This window comes from Corythoichthys intestinalis, chromosome 4, assembly GCF_030265065.1.
Source record: "Corythoichthys intestinalis isolate RoL2023-P3 chromosome 4, ASM3026506v1, whole genome shotgun sequence".
NCBI classification, from domain to species: Eukaryota; Metazoa; Chordata; class Actinopteri; order Syngnathiformes; family Syngnathidae; genus Corythoichthys; species Corythoichthys intestinalis.
Window position 1 is genome coordinate 40,261,577 of NC_080398.1, and position 23,606 is coordinate 40,285,182.

At 40.6% G+C, this 23,606-nt stretch overlaps 1 protein-coding gene across 3 annotated transcripts in view; it reads right to left on the minus strand.

The window, feature by feature from the left end:
• Positions 1 to 23,606, minus strand: part of LOC130914337 (mannosyl-oligosaccharide 1,2-alpha-mannosidase IC-like) — a 383,071-nt gene that overhangs the window by 245,351 nt on the left and 114,114 nt on the right. Inside the window, exon 1 of one of the 3 annotated variants that reach the window (XM_057833416.1) lies at positions 21,957 to 21,983. The exons of the other annotated variants lie outside the window; for them this stretch is intronic. Coding sequence (XP_057689399.1) covers positions 21,957 to 21,968 — 12 coding nt within the window. The 5' untranslated portion in view covers positions 21,969 to 21,983. Of the gene's footprint in view, positions 1 to 21,956; positions 21,984 to 23,606 lie in introns of those variants that run through there. 3 annotated transcript variants of the gene reach the window in all.

Genomic DNA, 23,606 nt, shown 5'->3' on the forward strand with positions numbered 1-23,606 from the left:
TGCGTTGTTTGCTGTCCGTCAAGATGAACAACTTCACATTTAGTGAGGACAGAACAAGTCATGTTAATAAAGTAAAAAATAAGATACTGTGAGGTACAATTAGGAACTTTAAGAGGAGGCGAGGCGTTAGCCTAATACTAATGCCCGCTATGCTAACGCTAAGAGTTACATTTGTTGTGTGATGATCACTCAGCGTAGACCTTTAAGGTCAAAGCAACATTGCACATTCTCTCCGGCCGACATAAGGAAACAAATCCTACTGTGTGTGTGCGTGTGTATATGTGTGTGTGTGTAAGCCTGGAGAGCACACTGGTGAGTGGGGGGTGGAAGCGCAGCACGTCACATGAGTGACACAACCAGACACTGCTATAATGAAGACTAACTACACATAAAATGTCACACATTGTGAACATGTCACGGAAACTATGGCGCAATTTGGTCCGACCAAAGCTGGCATTCGTCTCATGATGTTTTAGTCTCCTTCCAAAGACACGTATTAGGTCATTATTGGCTCGTCATCGTTATGAAAAAAATTGTCCGTTGACGAAATATTTTCGTTATCGTCATCGTTGCCAAAAACTACACTGATTTCATTATTCTTTCACGCTAACCTCGGTGGTGGTAAGCCACTACTGCAGCCACAGCTGCCTTGGGGCAGTACGACAGAAGCGAGGCAGCCGATCCGCGCCATCGGCCCTTCTGACCACTCGTTCTCAAACTCCTTTCACACAGGGAAGTAGGATGTAGTATCGTGCCCAAGGATACAACAACAATGGACACAGGTGGGAAAATGTCACTGATTATGCAAAATATAATTTTAAATCAATCAAAAACCATGGAAATTAATTGAATCATTTGTGTCATTTCATAGGTGATTTACACTCCTACAGGCTACTGATGGAAAGTATAACCACTAGAGGTGTGTGAAATTTCCGATTCTTAGATTATTCGCGATTCGGCCGTGGCAGATTCGAGAACGATTCACAAACATCCAAATGTTCCATCCAAACCGATGATTGAAATATGTCAAGTAAAGCGAAAGTAAAGCACACTCAGCGCGCCGCGCGGTCTTCTGACGCAATGAGGAGCGGAGCGAGTGTAGCTAAACATCATGCTTGTCATTACCCGGCCCCTCGGGTAATGCCAATGCTCAACTCACGGCTCTAGCTCAACTCATGCCGCAAGATAAAAAAAACAACAACATACCTGACTGCTGCCGAAAGCTGCTAGAAAGTACGTCCACAATACATAATGTTAAGGTAGAGATCATATTTATATAGGACTACAGGTAGAATAGACTGGGTGCACATGTAGAGAAAGCTAGATGCGGGCGTTAGTAAACGGCCGCCATCTTAAAGCAGTAGACTTCCCTGCAAGGCTGTTGTAGCGAACCTTCCAAGCAAAGCTAATTAACTTTTTATCTATAATACTCCTAAATCGGTAAAATATTGACTTGAATCTATCTTTAAAATAGTTTTAAAACTTTCACATGCCGAAAGTAGACAAAAGGGAAATTATGGAATAACAGGACCAATTTTAACAAGTTTAACGGTTGATTGACAACATTAAATTAATTGAATGTAGTTTAAAGCTGCTGATACTTAATGGGGATTTGAGTAATATTATTTATTGTTTATAACTGTTAACCAGATACTGAAATAGTCGTTTATTTAAGTCTGCGAGGCTTTTTAAATTTTTTTTTTTTTTTTTTTGTAACATTAGCAGCTAATAGCGGGAGGGGGGGGGTATCAATAATTGATTTATAATCGAATCGTAGCCTCTGAATTGTAATCGTAATCGAATCGTTAGGTGCCCAAAGATTCCCACCTCTAATAACCACATAAATTTTTACACTACAGATCTACTTCATACGGTCCCAGTTATTATTCTAATCTATGCTAAAAATATGGCGGAAAAAACAGACAAGTCTGAAAAAGCAGTTTCTGCTCTTGTACCCCTCTTTAAAATAAACTGCTGTATTTTTAATTTAGTTTTTAGTGTTTGACAGAGCAATATGTTTATATGCTGCCATTGCAGATTCATGGCGCATTAAGTCCCCAAACTATTTTTAATTTGTCCGTTTTACCCTGGAAAACCTCGTTTGAAGACGTCGCGCAACCGCTTTTGTTTCAACCTAGCCATGAAAAGAAGGTAGTTAATCGTATTTATTATTCGAAATGTCTGGCATTTTTAGCTTAGAATCATTAATTGATGTCTAATATTTAGTTTTAAAAAAAAAACCACCTTAAAAAAATTATTCACTCGCATTTTAATCGGTAACACTTTATAACTATCCATTTTACTAGTTAATAGATAATTTGTAAACTATTGATAAATGATTTATTGTTGATTTGTGAAGTATTTGTTAAGAGTTTGTTAAGCATTTACAGGGTGTTCCAATATGGTTGTCCCCATTCTAAATGCCCATGCTAGTTGATGGATCTTAATAAAACTATATACACTTTATGTTGAAGGTCATAAGTTTTATTGGTTAAATATACAAAGAAAAGTACAAATATTTGTTGGTTCTATGGCAGATTTTCATAAATGTGCAACATGAGCGCTGTCTGCAAAATGCCTTATAAAAATGCCTTTTCTTTGAAATGAACGGCATTTCTTAACCTGAAAAGATAGAAATGCCAAACATTACACACAAAAACTTGAAACGTTTCTACACAAACTGTGTTTCAGGTTAAGAACACCCTGTAAATGCTAACAAACTGTTAACAAATACTTCACAAATCAACAATAAATCATTTATCAGCAGTTTACTAATGCTCTATTAATTAGAAAAACGGATAGTTATTATAAAGTGTTACCGTTTAATCTTTTAAACAAATTACATCACAATGAAAAAATTAGCATCTGTAAATAAGTTACAGCTATCTACCTCATAACTACTGCTTAATTGTATTTTTTCGTTACTGTCGCATTTTCCCCAATATTTTAGATGATAAATAATCGATCCAAACAAGGAAAAATTGGGGGAAAAAAAACATTTAAAAGGGTAAATATATGAAAAAGAGAATCTCGACCACTCCTTGATGTCTGCGATTTCTGCATCACGAACCTTGTTATATTACCATGTTTCACCCATAAAATCCGGCTGTGGCCATTCACGGCTGGGTCTTGACACTCGGTGATACATGCTACATTGAGTTTTTGGATTGAAAACGGGATAATATCTCGTTAAAGTCATGGCGTCTTTAACCCTTTAACACCGAACGTGTCGGCAGCGATGCGTTTACGCATATCGTCTTTGAAGCTTCATCACACTGTAATTACGTCACCCACGTGCCGCTGGTTGGTCTCATTTGAAAGTGCGGAAGTTGATGTCCACACCAGTTTTTATTTGAAGAGTCAATCGACCAAGAAAAACAGGAGATAATGTCATTTGAGTTTTATAGTTATATTGCACTCATAAATATGCATTCAAACGCTGCATATCTATCTCCATATTTCCATCATTTCTTGTCCTTTTTCAAAACCGAAAGCAGCACAAAAGACTACATATCCCAAGAGCCGTTCTGATGTCAAGAAGGACGAACCGAATGTGATCATTTTAAATAAATTTCCGAACGAGGCGCCAACTAATGAAAGGGAGGCATGCGACGCAAGCAACGGCCGGTTGGTTTGAGCGAGCGACTTTGAAACGTGCAGAATGAATATAAAACTACATTTAGCGCAAGCTAATGCATTATTTCATTAACTCAAGGAAGAACATGAGCCGTATTTGTTGTCTTTTTCTTTGCATGAGTCGGCATCTTTTTCTTTGCATGAGTCGGCATCTCGGCGAAAAGAAGTGATGGCAGCGCGCAAACGGCGAAAGAGTAGGCTGTGTGACGTTGTGTGTGACGCAGCTCCGTGACCTGTTCAAGCTTTATTGAGGTCGCAAAAAAAATAAATAAATAAATAAAACTTTATTGGGTCGCATGCCTGAAAATTTTTAATTGAACTGGACTACTTGTCAATATTTTTTTAAAATACTGTTTTTCAATGTTATATATATAGTTTTTTTAATCTTTTCAACTTTTATGTAGATGTGTGTTCGAGAAGCTTGATTGCATGTAGGTATATACTTTTGATAAGGTGATGGGTACAACACCTAACTTCACAAACCCTTTTTGTGTTGGATGATATATATAATTTCTTTTAGGGCGGTCAAACGATTAAAATTTTTAATCGAGTTAATTACAGCTTAAAAATTAATTAATCGTAATTAATCGCAATTAATCGCAATTCAAACCATCTATAAAATATGCCATATTTTTCTGTAAATTATATATATATTCTGTAAAATAAATTGTTGGAATGGAAAGATAAGACACAAGATGGACATATACATTCAACATACGGTACATAAAGACTGTAGTGGGCATTTCACTCTACTGTCATTTAAATCTGTCTATGCTGTCCTCACTCCGAAGCGTCTACTTTTTCCAAAGCTAGACAGCTAGTGAACGACGCCTTAATAATTAGACTTCTTCCTTTTTCATCTGATTTATTAATAAAATGGCCTCAAACCATTGTCCTCTTTAGACCGTCGTAAAACTACAAAAAGTACACAAGCATTGCATTAGCAACAACGTTAGCTTAGCACGCTATACAGGTTCACTAAACATAAACAAAAAGCGTCTCATACAAAAAATATAACATTTCGCTTACTAACATAATATTCTTTACAACAACCATACTTACGGACAAATCTTGTCCAAGGATCATATAAGCACAACATTATCAGCCCGAGACGTCGTGCAGCCATAATGAACTGGGAAGAAAAACAATAAACCATGTCGCAAAGCGACCACAAGAGTTCGCTGTTGGACAGCACAAAAACCCTTGCTGTAAAACTTACCAAAAGGCAGAATACTTTCTGAGCGGGACATGTGCGTTAATTGCGTCAAATATTTTAACGTGATTAATTTAAAAAATTAATTACCGCGCGTTAACGCGATCATTTTGACAGCCCTAATTTTTTTTATCACTATTTTGCACTGTATATAACCTGTTTTGACCATAGTATGTGTAAAGGCCAAAAACGCCTATGACCATACCTGCTGTTTGTGTTGAATTGTCAAACATAAAACTATTCAATCTAATTTTTTTCTATTGAATGTTTATCCTAACAAGTTTAATAAATATGATCAAGCTTCAAAACGGTTGGTCGAGCATGTTTGGTTGTCAGTGGGACGTCAATATTACAAATTTTGAAAAAATATTTTGGGATTTTTTTGTCTTTTTGGGTCCAAAATGTGGATTAAAATTGGTCAGTGAAGAAAACAACAGTTTGGACATAAAGTTCAAGGTGTCCTGAAAAAGGGGACCCAACTTGGCCATTGTAAACAATTTTTTCTTTGAAATATAAAGGCAACATCAAATGCATGCAAATTCGGACAAAATAGGCTTAGGTGTTAAAGGGTTAATTATGCTCTTGCGTGCTCTTACCTCCAGTTAGGGTTTTTTTGTTTAAAAAAAAAAAAAAAAGCCCTCCTTTTCAAAATTTTTCTTCCCCCAGAAAATTGAGATTTTAAGCTTTCTAATGATGCATATGGGACAATTTTGAAATTTGCCCAAATTGGGGGTCTCAGAGCGGAACTTACAGTAACCTGAATTTTCCACCATATACATATTGTAATTGATTTGACTCTGGAGCACAGATAAATTTACGCCACTTAACGCCAGTTAAACCAGCTCCTTAGCATGTTCTGTGAGTGAACATATGGGAAAGATTCTTTGTCACAACGGGAAGAGATGGCACCGAAGCGTCAAGATGGGCGCGCCGGAGCCATTCACCCCGTGGCGACCTTCTTCGCGAGGATGAAATGGGAGGTCAAGGGGGACAAGTGTAATAAAGAGGGAGGGCAGCTTAAGAGACAATAAAAGTGTGGCTTGATGAAAATGTCACAAGGGGGCGAGAGCGAGGGAGGGAGGCTGATGTCAAACGGCGAGCCGGGAGGATTTAAGGAAATATGGAGGGAGAGTTGTGAATGAGGGCACTGTGGCATCCCTTTACACACACACGCATACATGCTCACACGCGTAGACCAGATGGGCTCGTGCGGATTAAAAACAGGCCGATTGGTCTTCATCGAGAAACATGCAAATCTAGCCAGCACATGTTTTTCCCATTTGACCGCTGCCACCGCAAAAAATATGCCCAAATGCTGCTACAGTACTCGCTCCTGGCAACACGCTAACAACAAGCCATTGTTTACTCGCTTGTACACACACGCACACGTTCACAACGTTCACGCAACAGGACAGGAAAATAATAATAAAATGACTTTACCTGATGAAGTGTCACAGAGGAAGAAATCACAGCAGCAGCAGCAAATGGAAGAAGAAAACAAAGAAAAAACACAAATTAGTATGTTTATTTGTATGAAGCTTGAAGAACATAATAAGAACATAGAGAGCAGGTGCAGTGACAATTTTCTGGTAACGAATGGTTTTGAGTTTTTAGAGGCCTGCATGTATCGTGAGTAAAACATATTTAAAGAGAATGAGAAGAGACACTGTGATTGGCAGCAAATATCAGATCAGCTAACAGAAGGGCGTAACAGTACGTTATGATGTCTATCAAAAAAAATAGACAGGGGTCTGTTAACAAATATCTGTCATTCTAAGCATTAAAATAAAATTCGACCAATATGTCGGCTGGCCGATATATCTGGCAGATATAGGGACTTTGGCTGGCCGATGGATGGACACATAGAGCGATCTATCTCAATCCATCCATCCATCTCGATCCATCCGTCCATCTCAATGCATCGATTGATAGACAATAGATTGACAGATGACATATCGATCTATTTGATAAATGATTGATAGATGGATTTATCGAGATGGATTTATCAATCTACATTTTTCAAAATCGGCTGATATGTGGCCGATATAATATGAGAACTGTTATGTTCACTGTTTCGGTGGTAATCTTTATTATAAAGATCGACCAATACATTGGCTGGCCGATCAATGGACGGATAGAGCGATCTATCTCGATCGATCATCCATCCATCTTCGATCGATCCATCTCGATCTCCATCTTGATCCATCTCAATTAATAGGTGATAGATTGATAGATGACAGATAGACAGATTGATCCATAGAGATGGATCTATCGATCTACATTTTTCAAGATCGGCCGATATTTAGCTGTTATTATTTGACAACTGTTATGTTCATTGTTTAAAGGTCGACCTGTATATGGGCTGCCTCATGGATGGATGGATGGATCCATCTCAATAGATCGATGTATAGATAGATGTATACCAGGATTGGTTTGGTATACAGTTTGCTAAAATACCAGTACATGTTATCGATCGAGACAAATGGATCGAAATGGTTTGAGATGGATGGATGATAGAACGATCCATCTCAATGGATCGATGTATAGATAGATGTATACCAGCTTTGGCTTGGTAGAGAGTTTGCTAAAATACCGGTTCACGCAATAGAGATGGATGGATGGATGGATGGATGGATGGATGAATGGATGGATGGATGGATGGATGGATGGATGGATGGATGGATGGATGGATGGATGGATGGATGGATGGATGGATGGATGGATGGATGGATGGATGACCAGCATTGGCTTTGTATACAGTTTGCTAAAATACCAGTACACACTATCGATCAAGATGGATGGATGGATGGATGGATGGATGGATGGATGGATGGATGGATGGATGGATGGATGGATGGATGGATGGATGGATGGATCGATCGATCCATCTCAATGGTTCGATGTATAGATAGATGTAGACCAGCATTGGCTTGGTATACAGTTTGCGAAAATAGCAGTACAAGCTATCGATCGAGATGGATGGATGGATGGATGGATGGATGGATGGATGGATGGATGGATGGATGGATGGATGGATGGATGGATGGATGGATGGATGGATGGATGGATGGATGGATGGATGGATGGATGGATGGATGGATGGATGGAGACAGATCCATCTTGATAGATAGATTCGTCTCGATCCGTCCGTCAATTAATCCATCTCAATCCATTCATCCATCTTGATAGATCCATCCATCTTGATCAACTAATCTATCTCATCAATAGCATGTACTGGTATTTTAGAAAACTGTATACCAAGCCAATACTGAGTACACCATCGGAACCCAAACGTATGTATAGACTACCGGCAATGACCTGCTCACACGGATGGCTCTCGCTTGGTTCATTTATTTCAATCATACGGTAAAACAGTTCAATCTCCATGCAGGTCATGTGCAGTGGCGTGCTATGTTAAAAACCGTGTGTCCACCAGGTGCACTAACAAGCCCTGTGGCACGGGGTGCACCTTTTCAGTAAAATGACCAATTATATTGATTGTGCCCCATATATAATGTAATAATATAGGGTTTCACTCGCTTTTCATACTAAACATGTTTTAAAAACAACAGAATATCGACCTCAAATATCGGCTTACAAAATTGGCTTTCGACATCTGCAATCCACTGAATATTAGTTTGGAAAATCTGTATCGACCGACCTTGAATTCAAATATTATAAATCAAAAAGAGCCAGTGATATTGTTTTCAGCCAGGACCTACTCAAGAATGAATACTCATGCATCAAGAAAGAAAACAAGGATCTCAAGCATCCCTACTAATACCAAAGCACTCGGGCATAATCTACAGATAAATCCCTTCCCCATAAATGCATTTTCTTCTGGGCGAAGGCTAATACAGGATCCACTTGATTAACGATCACTACTACTGCTTCGTTTCACCGCAATTACAACAAAACAAAGAGTAACGACACAAAAAAGCCATTTTCTCTACCACACACGCTCCCGCTGACCTTTTCTACGTCTAGTTTCATGCGACCGGTAATACACACACAGACGGGGCATTCTCTCGGTTCTGCCGGCGGCACGTAGCGAACCATAGGAGAGTTGTTTGGAATTTACAGTCCAGAAGGGCGTCGGGTAAACAGAGCGAGTTTGTTAAGTCAACACGGACGAAAGAGCGCGAAGCGAATGGCGGGAAATGAGTCTCAATGCGTCCGTGTTCTCAAATGGGAGGCCGTGACGCACATGCCGTACATTAATGAGCTGTGCGTTAGCACGGTAATAAGCCACGGAAAATAAAAGCAGCCTGCTGAATATAATCATTCACCTTGGGTTCCACTTGTAGCTGACGATTCTATTGTAGGTTTTGTTGTACAAATACAATGTATCTTGGAGGGATGGATGCTAACATCACAAGGTGTTGACACAGTGGATGAAGGCAAACACAGAGGATGAGGAGGGCCACACAGCAAACAGAGAGCAAAGTTGGGGGACCTTCAGAACTTGGTGGGTACACAATGAAGCATTGTTCAAACTTGCCTGGCTTGTGGATTTCTACTTTTCTATGATGCCAGCTGACAGTTTTCCGAAAGATGTAAAGTTTACAGCCATGCAGAGGTTGCGCTAGACTTTTTCGTTGTCTGTCATTTTGACTGACAGGGTCATAAAAATCCGGTCATAATCTATTTTTACCCGTCACTTAAATTTTTAAAATGATAATAATGACATATTCAATAGCAGTGTTGGTCAAAAGCGGTGCGTTACTTACTCAACTCTGAATAAATTGAAGAAACTACCAGCCATGTTGTGTCTACTCTCTGCTCTGTTGATTTGTCATCCAAGACTCGGGGTGCGTTCAGGTTTGGGAATAGCGCACATACTTCTGACTCCAAGCTGTTTGTCCCTGCTCATTCAATTAGGCTACGTTCATACTACAGGTCTTAATGCACAAATCCGATTTTTTTGTCATGTCCGTTTTTTTGGCGTGCCCGTTCAGACTGCTTTTGTCCATTGAGACCATTCAAGTATTACGCATGCGCTCTAATTCGCAGTCCGACACGCGCCGGTGCGCAGAAGCATCAAAACAAATGACAAGTCATCCGTCATTCCAGGGATATCATATTTTGCTTTTCAAAAGGAGGAGACAAATAACTGACATAAATAATCCCCGTTTAGGCTTATATTCACAGTTTATATGGATCGATAGCATGCACGCATTGTCCGTGCATGTCATAGCTCACATAGAGCAGAGAGAAAACCGATCATTCTCATGCTTATCCTCAACCCATTTTTATTTTTTTATGACTGTTGTCAAGCCCGGCCCTTCCCCAAAAGCCGTGTTCACTGCAAGCTAGGCGCTAATAACGCACAGCTGAAATCGGATTTGGGACACTGGACGGTACAGACCGCCGCGACAGTCTGGAAAAATGTGGCCCAGATCGGATTTGAACCACATACAAAAATGACCCAGATCAGATTTGAAACGGTCCACTTCTATGCGACTTGTCCCGTTCAGACCGTCAAGTTAATGCCTGACTCGAGTCGGAAAAACACGAACAAATTGGATTCGTGCATTAAGACCTGTAGAATGAACGTAGCCTTAGACAATGCTCTCCAAAGCTTCCTAACGTTTCCGTGTTTGCTACACCTGAATGCTAGTTCGGACATTTTTCCGAGTAAGGCCAACGACGTTATGCATCAAGAGAGACAATAACTAATTAATATGCTCACTCGCTATCCTGTGGTCTGGAGTGTGAATTGCAACCTGTCAAAAAATGACGGACGGACTTCAGTTTTTTCCGTCACCGTTTTAAAAAACCGGTCAACGACGGAAAATATTCGGTTAACGCGACCCCTGCAGCCATGTGAAAAAATTAGGTCACCCTATGGAAGCCTGTGCGTTTTCTAACATGCAGTCATGTGAAAAAATTAGGACACCCCATGAAATTTTCAGTTCTTTATTCAGAAATGGAATGGATCATATCATTGACAATTACAAAATGTGATATGATTTGCCCGAAGGAACCATAGAAGAAGACAAAGGCGGACGGGATGAAGCATATGCTTATCAGTTTCCCGTCCCCCATACAACTAAAGACGCACATTCAGGCATGGAACGTACATCAAAACTGTACAATAACACAATCAACAATCTGAGTTTAGTAACTTAGCGTCCAGTCAAGCAGCTTGATTAATTTCAGGGCGTACAAGGTTATGGTTTAGTCATGTCCCTGACATTTTTGCATCTGTTTGCTGTGGAACATTTTGTTGTGGCTATGTGTGTGGCAAGATGAGCTCATTTGCGCGTCGGCACTAGTCGAGATCGTCAGCCAAAATTTCCAGCCTCTTGATGCGAACATCTCTCTCCTCGAGCGCCTGCTTGAGTTTCTCGTTTTCAGCGCGAATTAACTGGAGCTCTCTGACGATTTCTTGATTCTGGTTTTGAATCAAGCCAGTCAAGGAGACCTCCAACTTCTGTATGGAGGATTTTATTTCATCCAAGTCTCCAGGTTTCAAATTCTTTGGAGCCATACTGGGAGTCGAGCTTGCTGGCCCTGAGCGCTTATCGGTTAAGATAAGAGAGTGCTTCAGGAGCTCAGAGAGTGCGTCTGTACGCGGTGAAGGCTGATCAGCGAAATGTTGACATATCAATGTCGGATCTCGATTTTATTTATCTCTGGGGGAAAAAGTGATTTAACTGCAGGTAAACAATGAAAATTAACATTGTTTTACAAAGGGTTAAACCAAATATATGAACAAAAATGCGTTTGGCGAAAAACACAGACAAGACTGAAAAGGCAGTTTCTGCTCTTGCACCCCTCTTTAATATAAAGTGCTGTATTTTAAGACAAAAGAACTGCTGTGTTTGACAGAACAATATGTCTGTAAACTGCCATAGCAGATTCATGGCGCATTAGGCCCCCAAACTATTTTTAATTAGTCTCTTTTACCCTGGAAACTCCCATTTACAGACGTCGCGCAACCGCTTTTGTTTCAACCCAGCCATAAAACGAAGGTAATTAGTTATATTTATCATTCAAATGTCAGTCATTTTTAGCTCTGAATCATTAATTGATGGCTAATATTTCATTTTTTAAAAAAAATCGACTTGAAAAAAAATTATTCACTCGCATATTTTAAACTTTCAAACAAATTACGTCACATTGAAAAAAATTGAGTCTGTAAAAAAGTCACGGATATCTACCTTATAACTATGGCTTAATGTTTTTGGGGGGTTTTTTTGTTACTGTCGCATTTTCTCCGATATGTTAGATGACAAATAATCGATCCAAACAAAGAAAATTAAAAAAAAAAAAAAAAAAAAAAAAAAAAACGTTTAAAAAGGTAGTTAGCCAAATTGGGGGTCTCAGAGCGGAACTTCAAGTCACCTGAGTGTTTTCCGCCATATTCTAATTCAGGAAAAAATTAGGACACCCTACCACCTAATAGCTAGTGTAACCCACTTTGACTGAAATAACTTCAGTTAGATGCTTTAGTAGCCATCTACCAGTCTTTGACATCGGTCTGAAGAAAGTTTACCCCACTCCTCAACACGGAATACTTTTAGCTGTGAGATGTTTGAGGTGTTTCTTGCATGTACAATCCGCTTCAAGTCAACCCACAGCATCTCAATGAGATTAAGATCTTGGCTTTGACCCGACCATTCCAGGACTCTCCATTTCTTCCTTTTCAGCCAGTCCTTGATGGACTTACTGGTATGTTTTGCGTCATTGTCATGTTGCAGGGTCCAGTTTCACTTCAGCTTTTAATTTTTTCACAGATGATCTCACATGTTCCTCAAGCACCCTCTGATACATGATAGAATTCATGGTGGTTTCTATGATGGTGAGCTGGCCAGGTCCTGCTGTAGCAAAGCATCCCCAAGCCATGACACTTCAACCTCCATGTGTCACAGTTCATATGAGGTTCTTTTCCTGGTATGCTGTATTGGGCACCAAACATGTCCACTGTTCTGGTGTCCAAATAATTCAAATTTAGATTCATCTGTCCAAAGAACATTATTCCAGAAGTCCTGGTCTTTGTCTACATTCACTGTGGCAAACTTCAGTCTGGCCTTCATGTTCTTCTTGGAGAGCAAAGGTTTCCTCCTTGCACACATCCCGTGAAGGTTAAACTTGTGAAGACATCTTAGGGTTTTGGAGACTTCTTTTAGCATCTTGCGGTCTGCTCTTGGGGTGAACTTGCTTGGACGGCCAGACCTGGGCATGTTGGCAGTTGTTTTGAATGTCCTCCACTTGCAGACTATTTTCCGGACAGTGGAATGGCTAATTTTATATTCTTTAGAGATCTTTTGAAATCCCTCACCAGACTCATAAGCATCTACAATCTTCTTTCTGAGGGCCTCACACAGCTTCTCTGATCTCACCACAGTGTTTTCTCTCACTTCAACAGTCAGGGGCACACCAAACTAATTGTGAGGCTTAAATAGGGTGAGGCTCCTTCAAAACACTGGGTAATGATGTTCTAATCATGTGCACCGGATGTGGTACCCCTGTGTGTGATTTTAGCCATTTTAAGTGGGATTGAATGTGGAGGTGTGCTAATTTATTCCTCAACTGAAATTTCATTTATTTAAAATTACGTTTTACAGAAAGTTATATAAAAAATAATCTTTTTTTCAGGTTTAATTGTTCAGTTCTTCTTGAATCTCTCAAGATTGTTAAAATTGAAATTAAATATCCATACAACCAAATATGCAAGGAAAAAACACAGGCTTCCAAAAGGTGTCCTAATTTTATCACATGATAAATAAATAACCAAAAAAATACTTGTACTGGCTCTAATTTTACTCGCAAAATGCGACAATTTGGTCACTGTCTGGGGCCCTGGGAGCCATACCAGTTCAAATGGATTGGATGTCAACTAGTGATAAACCCATTCAAATTCACAGCAGAAGGATGAAAATAGCTTGTTTTTCCTGTTTATTAGTTGTTTTTTAGAATATCCTTAATGGTTTCCTGACCCATGTGTCGATATTTGTTGTATCGCCATTTCATGAGGCTATCGTAAGCCTTGTATCGCAAATAGTATCAAATCATGAGGTACCCAGAGGTTCCCACTCCTAATGTCAACATCCATGAGTGCCTTCCTCCCTCCTACTCTTTTTTCTATCCTGCTTGTTGGTCTGAACTGCTTTCTTGGCACCTTTTCGAAAATCGCAAGCCTGTGATCAGATCCCCAAAATCGTCAAGATCCTAGATGGCCACGTTCCCAACATATGGAGTGTAAAAGAAATATGAGTCAGCGCTCAGGAATGCGCTCAACAAAACAAAGCAGGAAACCGCAAAGTGCCTTGATCCCAAGGCCGCAAAAACATGCAGGGACATCACATCATGCATCCACCGGCTTTCAATAACACCCTCTTAACAAGGAATGAGCGAATGTACTGTAGCTTTCGCACACGCCGTGACTCAAGAGCGCTTTTAATTCAAAACAACTACGAAAGAGAAGAGCGGAGAAAATGTATGCAATGACTCCAAAACGGTGCTAATTCTCAAGGCGCTATGTCAAGTCGCGGGGGAGGCGAGTGGGTGTGGGCGCACAATAAATGAGCTCCATTTTTGAATTGGACTAATCTCGTTTGCGGCGCGCACGCCGACACGCCAGGTTTTTTAACGAAGGGAGATAAGCCTCGACAGTGCAAACAATGATGAAACATGCATCCTCTTACTCGCTCTTGTCGAAGTACCTCCTGGTGACCCCTGATGTTTGTATTTGGGAAAATACAACGCAACTATAGTTTTCAATCGTATTATGTACTATATCTTCTGAACTAGTTTTCATTCACATTATTGATGATATGCAGTGAGGAGCTGAATTTGTATTTGCACCCCCTGTGATTTTGCAAGTTCAACCGCTTAGAAAATACTTAGAGGTCTGAAATTTCAATCATAGATGCATTTCCACTTATAGAGACATAATCAAAATTTTAATAAATCCGGAACTCGCATTGTATGATTTTTCAATGATTTCTTTGTAATTTACTTGAGTTCATAAGTATTTATACCCCTGAGAAAATCAGTGCTAATATTTAGAGCAGAAGCCTTTGTTTGCATTTACAGAAGTCAGAGACTTTCTGTAGTTCTTCACCAGGTTTTCACATATGGAAACAGGGATTTTGGCCCATTCCTCCTTACAAAATCTTCTCTAGAGCTATCAGGTTTCGGGCTGTTGTTGAGAAACACGAAGTTTCAGCTCCACCTGAAGATTTTCTATTAGATTGAGTTGTGGAGACGGGCTAGGCCACTCCAGAACCTTGGTATTCTTTTTACGCAGCCATTCCCTTGATAAGCTTGGCTGTGTGCTTCATATCGTTGTCATGTTGGAAGATCTTGCCACGACTATCTGACTGAGGGAAGAAGGTTGTGGCTATAAATCTGACGATGTATTTCACCATTCATCCTCTGCTTTATACAGTACAGTCGTCCTGTCGCCTTCGCCAAAAACCTTGTGGTCTCTCCCCATACTTCACAGTGGGGATGGTGTTCTAGGGATTGTACTCTTTCTTGTTTTTCCTCCACACACAACGAGTGAAGTTTGCACCAAAAAGTTCTACTTTGGTCTCATCGGACCACATGATTTTCTCCCATGACCCCTCTGCATCATTCAAAAGGTCCCTCGGAAACTTCAGACGGCCCTTCATATGTATTGGCTTCAAGAGGGGAACCTTCTGAACAAAGCATGATTTTAAACCATTGCACCGTAGTGTTCAACTGACAGTAGCCTTTGAAACTGTGCATTCAACTCTCTTCAGGTCATTGACAAGCTCCTGTCGTGTAGTTCTAGGCTGAGCCCTCACTTTTCTCATCATGAGTGATGCCCCACAAGGAGAGATTTTACATGGAGCCCCAATACGAAGTAGATTATCAGTCACGTTTAGCCTTTTGCCTTTTTGTAATAACTGCTGTAACTGTTGATTTATTTACACCAAGCTTCTTTCCAATTGCCCCATAGCCTTTTCCAGCTTTGTGGAGCTCAACAATATTTTCTCTGGTGTCTTTCGACACCATGCCCCTGTAAATGTAAATGTAAATCTGATTGTCTACACATTGAATTTTCCCGGTAATGGCAAAATGATAAAATACAGTCTAAATTCAAATCAAATTCATAGCAGAGCCATATGGTTTGCATACAGTAGAGTTAGCCTGTTAGCTACTTAGCTAGTAGATAGGGTAAAAAAAAAAACTTGTGTGCCTCCGTCCCTTGGGCCTGTCACTGGCTCTGCCCGCCTCCCTGGGCCTGCGGCTGCTGCCGCTGCCCTTCTTTTGGGGGGGTCATGTGGGATCTAGTGTGGTGCTTGTTGTCCACTGCTGGAGGGGTGGTTGTCCACTGGTCTCCGGCACATGGTGTGGCACCTGTTCAAGGATCCAAGGTGGATGCCCGGGGGGCGCTGGAGGTAGTCTGGGGCGGATGGGGGTCGAGGCCCTGGTGCTTCTCTCGCCCTCTGGCCAGTTGTTCTGGTGGGCGGGGCCCCAGGCGAAGCCTGCCTCTTCAATCACACACTCTTCACTTTGCACTGTAAATATCTTTCACTTCTGGCACCTATACACTCAGTCACGTCTTCGGGGAGAGGTGGAACGGGGCCGTACACTATTAAATCCCATTGCCCTCGAGAGCCCTGATATATGTCTGAACCTTTGATTTTGAGCAATTTTGTGCCAATTCAGAGAACACTCCAGTTTTATTTTACTGTGCATCAGCCTAATTACCCTTCATTCGCTGTCTTTGAATCAGTTTATTTTCATTATGCGGTATTATGAGTTGAGAGGAACAATCATGTTGCGTTTGAGCAGGGGACAGATATCTTACACTCAATCCAGTTTTCATTTGTCAAGCCAAAAACTGCACTCTCATTGGTCCATGTTTGACGTTTCATAGTTTCTGCACTGTTTACTTGAGGTTCCCTATTTTGTGATACATTTAAGATGAACTTTGGATCACCCTGGTTTGCAAAGTAACATTGAGAGATTTACAACTATAAGTGGAGCCTGCTGTTTGAAATGGTAACAATATACCTTGCATCTGCATGTGTGAGCCTGTCAGTACGGCCATACCCACCTGTTCCACTATCAAAACAACCGTATCTGCCCATCACAAAACACTGTTCGGAACCTGCTTCGCTTTTTACCGCGACAAAAACCTCCTCAGCGTTTGCTTTGTAACGGACTTTAATCGACTCATTTGTCTAAATAGCAATGTGTCCCCGTTAACGTTATTGATGGAGGCCGGGCGAGCATTTGCTTTTTGTTTTTGTGCAGCTCACACCAACTCTTAATGGTCTTATTGGATCAATTAGAGCGTCATTCTGCAAAGGTGCTCGGTAACTCATGATTTAGACAGCCTTCATCAGCTTATTGGACTCGTTAATAGGCTTAGTCAGACAATGTGTGTGTGTGTATGCGTGCCCTTGTGTGTGTGTTTCTAGTGCTTATTTATTTTTGGAAGTGGGGTTTTGAATGATCAATACACGAGTGGTGTAAAAATATTTCCTTTTAAGTGGCGTGCAGGACAGAATACTTTTCTCCATTGGTGTTATCAATAAGATTGTAACGGTATTTGTTTTAGTATGTATACGTACACTGCTGGCCAAAAGTATTGGCACCTCTGCAATTCTGTCAGATAATGCTCAATTTCTTCCAGAAAATGATTGCAATTAGAAATGCTTTGGTAGTAATATCTTCATTAGTTTTGCTTGCAATGAAAAAACACAAAAGAGAATAAAAAAATACATGAAATCATTATCATTTTACACAAAACTTCAAAAATGGCAGAGCCCAAGCCGAAAATAGAGCATTCTCGGCGGGCACGTGAAGAGGACAGAGGGGGCTGGAAGTCTACACAATATAGGACCAGAGACTAGAGAGGGGGGCTGCTCGGGGCCAAGCCGAGGAAAGCGCTCTGTGGGCGGGCACGCGAAGAAGACCAAGGGGGGTGAAAGTACTCACAATCGAGAACCGGAGACTAGAGCGGAGGGCTGCTTGGGGCCAAGCGGAGGAATGCGCTCTGTAGGCGGGCATGACTTTATCAGCCGGTGACCATGATGTGCGACAAGCCGCCAGTTGTCCGCCGTATGGCCTTCTCGGTGGACAGGGAGCATTGTCACCCAAAAAATGCAAGCCACCTCCCTATCAAAACGTGTGCCATGACCTCTATTTGACATAATATAAAACACGTAGCTTTCTCACTTCCTCATCTGTTCAATTGTCCCTCGATTGTCGGACTTGTTTTGCCCATTCTTCGTGGTGATAAGGATCTTTTGGAAACCCAGAAAGGCTCACACCACTCTCCCTGGTGTAGCAACAAAAGCCTGCAGCACATTGGGCTGGCGTGACGTGAAAAATAAACAAATTAATCCGCAAAATCAGCTGAATCCGCAGTCCTTCTGCATACAATAGTATGGCTGTTTAGTGGAGATGATCTCATTCATTGAAGTCACATTCGCCATTCTTCCTCAACCCGAGACTACCCGAAAGTCACTCATTTTATGGCGCAAGATTCAAAAAGTTGAATAAATATATCGATCGCTCCCACACACATCCAAGTGGTCCATTTCATTCAGGAGCATAAAATATCGTGTGTAATATAAAATAAACATGCTTTTTGGTGTCACATGAACTTTAAATTTCAAATAAGTGCTATCCAAGACCATTAGGTATCATCCAAAATGAATAGGAAAGAAATCCCTGGGAAGTAGACAGACTTCAACAGCGGTGTGTTCCCAGAAACCTGTCTACCAAAATAACATAAAAACAAGCAAACGTTCTGCCTGCACCAGTTAGCGTCATCCCAACTGCTCCGGGGCGTCATTAAAGTTTGATTTCATCTAATCTCATTTCCACTCCAATTTTTGGAAGCCGGAAACGTTATATTTACCCAGCTGCTCGTCATCCTCAGCTGATACATTAAAAGTGAACGGCAAATTTTCGAGAGCTCCGTGCCTCCATCCTCTCCCAACTTCACCATCCCATCAACCTGGCGGCCATAAAACTTCCAGGGGCAGAGACACCAAATGAGAGTTATGGATGCCTGCTCCCATCCATCTGCCTTAGCTAACTCCCTCCGAATGCGGGAAACCAACCATGTCGGCTCCCGTGCAGGCGGAGCAAGAGGCCGTAAAGTCAATACCGTATCCATCAACGAAATAGACTGCCTGAGTCGGGGGGCTCTTTATGGCATAAGGGAGGCGAAGAACGTCAGGGGTGTGAATGTGTGTTGGGTCAACTCGGCCCTGCTAAGGAGCACTCGAGTTGACAACGAGCAGTCAATAGTGATAGTCGCGTGTCGGGGACGGAAGGACTTGCTTTACTGCATCACGGTTCATCACCTGCGTTCAGGTTAAAGACTTCTCGTGGAAGCCACTTACTTCATCAAGTTCATCCGAATGGCAATAACGTACACATCGCTAGTCTTAAATTACGCCGTCTACTTACACTACTCACAAAATGTAAGGGATATTGGGCTATTGAGTAAAATTTCCAGATGAACCTAAAACACACCATTAATTTTATAGGTGAACTTAATTTAACCTTCTCTAAACTTTGCGTCATAACTGTTAAATGTTTCAGTACTTTCTGCAGAGCGCGCTGTTCTCTAACAAGGAGCTGAACGACCAAATTAAAACCAAGAAACTTCAAAATCAGGCGATTCAGACTATTTAAATGGGAAGTTTCGACCAGTTCGTTAAAGTTTCATTCTTTAAAATGTAGAATACAGGTAGTCCCCGGGTTACGACATACCCAATTTGCGCGATCCCGACTTTACGACGCCTCGTAAAGTCTTTAAAAAGTACCTTATTGTACCTCACAGGATCTTATTTTTTACTTTGTTAATATTATATAATAATTAGGGCTGTCAAAATTATCGCCTTAACGGGCGGTAATTAATTTTTTTAATTAACCACGTTAAAATATTTGACGCAATTAACGCACATGCCCCGCTCACACAGATTTAAATGACAGTACAGTGAAATGCCCACTTGTTAATTGTGTTTTATGGCGTTTTGCTGCCTTCTGCTGGCGCTTGGGTGCGACTAATTGTATAGGCTTCAGCACCCATGAGCTTTGTGAAAGTAATTATTGACATCAACAATGGCGGGCTACTAGTTTATTTTTGATTGAAAATTTTACAAATTTTATTAAATCGAAAACATTGAGGGGTTTTAATATAAAATTTCTATAACTTGTACTAACATTCATTTCTTAAGAACTACAAATCTTTCTATCCATGGATCGCTTTAAGAGAATGTTAATAATGTTAATGTCATCTGGTTATAATAAACAAATACAGTCCTTATGTCCCGTAGGTTGAATGTACTGTATATATCCATCTTGTGTCTTATCTTACCATTCCAACAAAAATTTATAGAAAAATGTGGCATATTCTATAGATGGTTTGAATTGCGTTTAATTGCGATTAATTACGATTAATTAATTTTTAAGCTGTAATTAACTCGATTAAAAATTTTAATCGCTTGACAGCCCTAACAATAATAATAATAATAGTAATATAACTTGTTCTGTCTTCACTTAATGTAAAGTTGTTCAGCTTTACAGACAGCAAACAAGGCAATTTTTGCTTTTTGAAGCTTTTTACCTCCTTCGCTTTTGACAATTTGTAAAGCTGTAACACACACATGTTCAAAAAGCTGTGTCATATTCATATGTTCAACAAGACACACATTTTAACAATAAAACACTTGACACAAAACAATTGGTGTTCAAATGTCATCTAGTCTGATCAATATGTACATTTTTTTAGATTAAATTTGCCTAATTTGCCTTGATAAGTCCGCTAGCTTAAATGCTACAACTGCTAACGTATTTACAATTCTCATAGCAAATTTCTAGCACGTAACTCCACAAACTGTAGCTCGAGACTTAATTACAAATGCATGCAAACTTATATTAGCTGAAACAACTTACAGCCTGTTGTTGGCCAAACCAGAGCACAGCTGTCCTTTATCCATGTCAGACAGGTGTGAAAACTCAGTCAATCCAGCCAGACCGAACTCTGCCACCAGAGGGCAGTGAATCCTCCATCATTAAACAAAACATAATACTTTTGGCCTTTTTTGATAGTAATTTTGTGATTTAAAGGGTTAATTACGATTTAAGCAGAAATTCGGGTTACGACGCCAGCGTAGGAACGGAACTTGTTCATAGGCCAGGGACGACCTGTATCTCCAACTTTTTGGGAGTAGCATGTACACGTTGAAGGGAAATGGTATTTTTGCTAAGATGCTAATTGATAATCCTGCTTTTATTGCTTGTGCTATTTAAGTACCTAAAAAAATAAAAGTGCTAAAACCAGAGTGTAACCCAGTGTTTTTCAACGTTTTTTGAGCGACGGTACAATATTTTTTAATTAAAAAATAAATAAATTTAAAAAAAAAATAAAAAAGAATTCCAAGGCAAACCACCAGCAAAAACTAGGGTAGCCAACAATCCCGGATTTGACAGGACAACCCGGAATTTGGGGAGTTCTGATTGGTATCGCCACTTCCTAAATTCCAGGAAGTCCCAGGAAAACTGTACGTTATTTTCAATGAATTATACAGTGGGGAGAACAAGTATTTGATACACTGCCGATTTTGCTGGTTTTCCCACTTGCAAGCCATGTAGAGGTCTGTAATTTGTATCATAAGTTCTCTTCAACTGTGAGGGACGGAATCTAATACAAAAATCCAGAAAATCACATTGTATAATTTTTAAATAATAAATTATAAATAATAATATTAAATAATATTTAACTGCATGAAATAAGTATTTGATACATTACCAACTAGTAAATATTTCGGCTCTTAGTTCTTTTTTAAGAACCCCTCCTGTTCTCCACTCATTACCGGAAGTAACTGCACCTGCTTGAACTTGTTAGCTGTATAAAAGACACCTGTTCACATGCTCAAACAAACAAACTCCAACCTCTCCACAATGGCCAAGACCAAAGAGCTGTGTAAGGACATCAGGGATAAAATAATAGACCTGCACAAGGCTGGGATGGGCTACAGGAAATTAAGCAAGCAGCTTGGTGAGAAGGTAACAACTGTTGGAGCGATTATTAGAAAATGGAAGAAGTTCAAGTTGATGGTCAATCTGCCTCGTTCTGGGGCTCCATGCAAGATCTCACCTCGTGGGGCATCACTGATCATGAGGAAGGTGAGGGATCTGCCCAGAACTATACGGCAGGACCTGGTCAATGACCTGAAGAGAGCTCCAACCACAGTCTCGAAGAAAACCATCAGAAACACATTATGCCGTCATGGATTAAAATCCTACAGCGCAGGCAAGGTCCCGATGCTGAAGCCAGTGCATGTCCAAACACGTCTGAAGTTTGCCACTGACCATCTGGATGATCTAGAGGAGCAATGGGAGAAGGTCATGTGGTCGGATGAGACCAAAATGGAACTTTTTGGTCTAAACTCGCCTCGTCGTGTTTGGAGGAAAAAGAAGGATGAGTACAACTCCAAGAACACCATCCCAACCGTGAAACATGGAGGAGGAAACATCATTTTTTGGGGCTGCTTCTCTGCCAAGGGTACAGGACGACCGCACCGTATTGAGGGGAGGATGGATGGGGCTATGTATTGCCAGATCTTGGCTGACAACCTCCTTCCTTCAGTGAGAGCCCTGAAGATGGGTCGTGGCTGGGTCTTCCAGCATGACAACGACCCAAAGCACTCAGCCAAGGCAACTAAAGAGTGGCTCCGTAAGAAGCATCTTAAGGTCCTGGAGTGGCCTAGCCAATCACCAGATCTGAACCCCATAGAAAATCTATGGAGGGAGCTGAAAGTCCGTGTTGCCCGGCAGCAGCCCCAAAACCTGAAGGCTCTGGAGAAGATCTGCATGGAGGAGTGGGCCAAAATCCCTGCTGCAGTGTGTGCAAACCTTGTCAAGGACTACAGGAAACGTTTGGTATCTGTAATAGCAAACAAAGGTTTCTGTACCAAATATTAAGTTCGATTTTTGTGATGTATCAAATACTTATTTCATGCAATTAAATGCAAATTTATTATTGAAAAATCATACAACGTGATTTTCTGTTTTTTTGTATTAGAATCCATCCCTCACAGTTGAAGAGAACTTAGGATACAAATTACAGACCTCTACATGCTTTGCAAGTGGGAAAACTCGGCAGTGTATCAAATACTTGTTCTCCCCACTGTACCTACTTGGACGCCATGCAATGTATGTGTAAAAAAAAAAAAAAAAAAAAGTTGTGTAAGAGTTTAAGAAGACGCTCGCTACGCTTAATGTTAAAGTTAACGCCAATGCTATGCTAATGCTACGAGTTCCATTTAGTGTGTGAAGCAAAATTGCATTTTCACTCTTGCCAAGATAAGAAAACGAATCTTACCATGCTTGAAGCACATCCTAACATCGGTGAGGGTGGGGGTGGGGGGTGCTGCAGCACCTCTTACATGAGTGAAATGACCCACATACAATATGAAAACGTCACGCATTTTGAACATATGACAGAAACTACAGAATGTCGCATTTTCATCTTGCTCTCGTCTTGTCAAACGAAAACTGGTATTGGTCTTGTTATGTTCTAGTCTCCCAACCCATGTTTTTATCTAGTCATCGGCACCAAATATTTTCACTCGACGAAAACTACAACGATGCCAGTTAATCAAAGAAAAACCACAACGGTCCCGCCAATAAATTAAATTCACTGCAATTGGCTTAAGAGTCAAATATCCACGCTTGCTGGCAGTGAAACCAAAACCCAGAACATAACTGAGCCTCGTCAATGTCAGAACAGACAAAACGGTACAAT